The 5,000-nt window shown below is 38.7% G+C and overlaps 1 protein-coding gene across 2 annotated transcripts in view; it reads right to left on the minus strand.

The window, feature by feature from the left end:
• Positions 1-5,000, minus strand: part of LOC137996935 (Fanconi anemia group A protein-like) — a 58,116-nt gene that overhangs the window by 22,649 nt on the left and 30,467 nt on the right. For both annotated transcript variants that reach the window (XM_068842701.1, XM_068842623.1), the window contains exons 28-31: positions 4,306-4,382; positions 3,847-3,884; positions 1,987-2,056; positions 1,195-1,265 (exon numbers count right to left, since the gene is read on the minus strand). In XM_068842701.1, coding sequence (XP_068698802.1) covers positions 1,195-1,265; positions 1,987-2,056; positions 3,847-3,884; positions 4,306-4,382 — 256 coding nt within the window. The remainder of the gene's footprint in view (positions 1-1,194; positions 1,266-1,986; positions 2,057-3,846; positions 3,885-4,305; positions 4,383-5,000) is intronic.

A 5,000-nucleotide genomic window follows, 5' to 3' on the forward strand; every position in this document is an offset into this window, starting at 1 on the left:
CCCGTTGGAGTCACCTGAATTTTTCAGGTGTCAAAAAGAGAAAATTGTTCAAATTGTCCAGTTAAGTGCGAGGATCACTTCATTTCTTCGTCCACAACCTGCACTTCAATTCTATAAACATCCATTTCATTCAAGACTAGAAAGTCTAAGGATTTGCAGATGTCATTGCAAAAGCAGCACTTTCTCCTTAGTTATTTAAAGACCCGTGAGTGTTGGTCCGGACGAAGTCCGATGTCCAACCAACTGTGCCAACCGTTGGATTGTTGGCAAAACACAAATTGCAGTCTGATAGTTTAACTCAGTATGACCTACTACCTACTAATTGCAGGTGAATCATTTCCCTGATCCCAGAGGTTTTTCTTGAGCCGCGAGGCGACGAAAAAGAAAAACCCACTTGTTACCTTGGACTTGAATCTCACTTTCATGCAGACGCCAGCTGTCAAACGCGTCAAATTGATCATTTCAAAAGTGACCAATGGCAACTTAGCAATCACGCCTGAGGGTCAGATCCAGACCCTGGCGACTGCATGAAAGTGAGATTCAAGTCCAATGTAACCAGACGTTTTTCTCTTTCTCGCCGCATCGCGGCTCTCTCGCGGCTCAAGAAAAACCTCTGAGACCAGGGTAGTGAATCACCTATGAACAGGTGAATACCAAGCGCAAACAGACACCAAACAGTGGGGTATCTTCCATACACTCAGTCCCGAATTACTTTTAAAAAATTGTCCATTACCGAGACAACGAAATGCGTTATCGATTCATTTTGGTATTTGTCTTGCAAATGGCTCCACCAAACAACGAGCTCTCTTTATGTCTGTCTTGGTGTGATTCTGTCTTGCCATATAATTCTGTTGCTTTTTACACAAATGTAGCGAGCTTTTACTAAGAGAAACGGAATAACATCAGAGCGCATCGTTTTGGGACTATTTCGCTAGTTCCTGTCCCGAAAGTTTGAAAGTAACAATGTTTTACGCAAGTTTTTCCAAAATAGCACCAATATGAATAACACTTTTTTTTCAACCCTGCAAAGACTCTGAATGCGCGTATTCAAGAGTTCATTCTGACATCTGGAGCAGAATAAATACAATGCCATTCTCTTCATTCCGACAACTGACTCAGTCCAAAAAGAGTAGGTAAACCGAATATATCGTGTACTGAATTTTGGAATAATCTTAAAAAAAACAGTCACCATACCGTTTCTCCTTTTTTCATCCACAGCTGAAATTGCGGGATCGAAACCAAATTCTTCGCTGCATTAATCACATCTGACAGAAACACAAGTCAATTGCTTCAATAAAAGCGTCAATGGAATGTCCAAAATATTTACTTACCTGTGGTAATAAAATACTCAAGGGTTCGTTATAGCAATTCCTATAATGTCAGACACGCTTGCTAGGCGAGTATGATACTCCAGTCGAGTATCATCTTCTCTTACGACCCTAACTTTTACAGGGTTATAGAGTCCAAGGTACTAAATTCGCTGTTGTTTGGTGATGAACCCAAAAATTCGGTCCTCGGATGCAGCGCGACTCGCGCTGGGTCCGAAGACTTGCTCGCACACATTTTCCCGCGCTCGGCACCGGCTGCATATATTCTGCTCTGAATAACAATTGGCTTATTTGAATGTCTTTTTCCATTGTGATTGGCCAAAATAAACATATAGCCTCTTTGATTATGACTACTCTAAAATACTGAATTCACAGTAAATCTCAACCTTCACTACATTGTTGTAATATTCAAAAAGCAAATCCAAGAAAATCATTTTGTCCTGTCATAAACTATGCATGCACAGGATTTGATATGAAAATTCACAATTTATCAGCTTTTCCCAAGTTTCAAGTTTAATACAGCGCTCTGAGAACCAAAGCCAAAGATTCCGTCTCTACGCATAGAAAATTTATGCCCTTATCCGAAAGGCGTTTTCTCAAAACAGGAAACCCTTAAAAAAAAAACCTGTTACAGATTCTTTTGGTTTGGGGAATTTACCTTCTTCAAGCTTCAGCTTGTAGAAGCAGGTTTTTTCGCAGATGTTGAGACGATGCAAAAGATAGAACATCTGGAACGCAAAAGAAAATACGTACGTAAGAACAGTGAAAGGGGAGTTTTTCCTGCAGAGTTTACGTACTAGTGGAAAAAGAGCGTTTCTCGCCGTTGAAAATTGTATGAAAGGCTCAAGATCACATGCAAGTGCACTCAGTGGTACAAGAGGAGACTGGAAGTAAAAAAATATCAAATTACAGCAAACCATGTTTTAATCAAACGTTGGTTTGATTTTGATGAGAGGGGAAAAGCGGTGTATCCAGAGAAAAACTCGAAGCAGAGTCGAATGCAAACAAACTCCACTTACAAATAAAGCCGAATCTGAGGCACGTGGGTGGAAGGCGAATGGTAATGGTATCACCACTGTGACAATCATTTCACTAAACTGGCTTTGATTTGATATTTATTTAACGGATTTAGTTCGGTAAATTTCTTTGAGCAATCAGTTAACAGTTAACAATTATGAACAGTTAACGCACTTTGATTTACTTCACATAGCACACGAGTATACATCGCCTTTATAACTAGACGCTCCTTGAGCGTAAACTGGGTTGACTTTGGTACGTGTTTGTCCTCCTAAAATTTTAGTACTCATTCCCAAACACCCCAACAAATCATCAGACCGGAAATGAAACGCTATTTATTTTTTAAAATAGTTTTTTTTGTAAATAATTGTTGCATAAATTAAATTTGATCAAAAACGTAAAAATTCACCCAAATGCGCAGTAGATGAGATTAAAGAAATATTGTTGGCTTCCCAAACTAACTTTTACAACAGAATGACTAAACAGCAAGAATTCCTGTCATCGTTATGAAAACTGCTCCCATATCAGATTTCAACCCACGCATACAAATTAGCTAATATTTACACAACAAGACGAATCCACAAAGCCAGAAAAATCTCACAAAAACCTTTTTCAGCCAAACATTTTATTGAAACAAACAACATTTTAGCTATTAGAGGCAAAAAACCCTTCCTATTTAATTCCGTGCGTGCAAACAAGCAACACACTCCGTGCCAAAAACCACACGCAACTAAATAAGTTTCTCACCGGACTTCGGGATCAAATGAAGCATAAAATAGGGAACAAGATTTTTTTCAAACAATTTTTGTCTGTCAAGAATTAGTCACATTTCCATTTCTTTTTTTACCTGAAGACTGTGCAGAGTTGAGTGCAAATGAATATAAATAGCCAGACAACAGAGATCGGACTTGAATGAACACAGATGCATTCAAGGTGGTCGATTCCTTCGGTGAGTTTGTTAAATCCATATCTAACCAGACAAAGTTACCACAGAATTTGCCATTTGGTTTCAGTGTTGTACTTAACAGCGCACTTAGTAAAATGTTTAGAAATACAGATCACTGCTCGATGGACGATGAAAAGATGCAATTGTTGTCGAAGTCCATTATGAAGATTCCAGATGTTTATTTCTCATCGCTTGTGTTGTTTTTCGAATTGTCGTTCCATTCTTGATCTCCATAGGGGTATATTTTTTTAAAGATCCACTAAAACAATCCACTAAAACGCACATCGACTTCGACGCCATGGCAGGTTCATTAAATGTTCTACTGTGTCAACCGGATAAAATCTACGCATTTCTATTACCCTTCAAACCCACCAAAGATACGCGCAGAAGACTCTAGACACAAAGACAATACTTAGCAGGGGAACGACAGGACAGACCCTGTTGCGCAAATTTTTCGATTTTCCTTTTCACAAAAATAGCATAAAGGAGAATCGACTTTTTAAAACCTAAACAGCATGCCAAATGGCAACCCAGTAATAACCCAGCCGAGCTCACCTTTTTCAACATTGCAGGACATAAGTAAGCCGTGTGTTCTATGGAAAGAAAAAAATACACGATTGAAACATGATGTATAACCCGTTAAGATGTAAATACTTTTAATACGTGAGATGAATAGGATATGAATCTTACACATTTTCCCCTTTTCTCGATATCTTATCTTTCACGTATCCTATAGCTTCAGCGATTAACTACTTTTTTTTGTAACGCAAATTTTATGCCTGTAGGTGACATGTCTTCATACTACCTTCCTTGATTAGCCGTGCTATTTGCAGGTAGTCTGTGTTTGTAATTTTATTTTGTTTTTGAAGATTGTTGTTGTCGTTATCTGCGTGGCCACAGAGGATTTTGCGTTACTTCATCTCGCTTACAAAACGAAGCTAAAACAAGAATTAAAGGCCACTAAAAGTTTTCCTGTTAGCAATATTTTACGCATTTATAAAACACAAAACTTACGTCCGACATTGGTTTTCAACTCTGTGATCTCTGTACCAAACGCCTCTTGCGCATGCTCCAAAAAAGAGGAGGAAAATCTAAAAAACAAACAACGTCAACTTCGCTCCCTTAGTCTTCTGGAGGCCGAAACAACGTTGGAATGAACAACCCTAGAACGTCGAAGTCAAAGGGTTTCGTAGCTTGAGTGGTGGGTGACATCTGGTAAAAAGTGACAGGGACTTTAAGGTGGCTCAAACCAGTTTAAAAAATTGAGGGGAATATGGCAGGAGGATTATCTATACGACTGACACTGTTTTACAATGTTGTGGTACTAAATGAAACACCAATAATTGCTTAACAAGTTACATTTACTTATGTGACGTAATAGGTCACCATGGCAACAAGACAGCCACCTAAAAACACCCTTTCATGAACTAACTCCATGATCGCGAATTTTTATTGCTGGAAAGTAATAAGCAGGCTAAGGTCAAACTCTCTGCAAAGTAAAAAATCCTCTGGAGCTGATTCAGAGCCACCTTAACATTTTTCAATTGAAAATAAATGTGTTTTTTTAGGTGGCTGCTTTGTTGTCATGGTAACGTATTACGTCACATCAATGAGAGCAGCTTGTTAAGCAATTATTGGTGCTTCATGTGGCACCATAATTTTGCCGTTGCATGAAACAGTTGGGTATATTCTGTCCTTCCAAATAATAC

This window comes from Montipora foliosa, chromosome 1, assembly GCF_036669935.1.
Source record: "Montipora foliosa isolate CH-2021 chromosome 1, ASM3666993v2, whole genome shotgun sequence".
NCBI lineage: Eukaryota > Metazoa > Cnidaria > Anthozoa > Scleractinia > Acroporidae > Montipora > Montipora foliosa.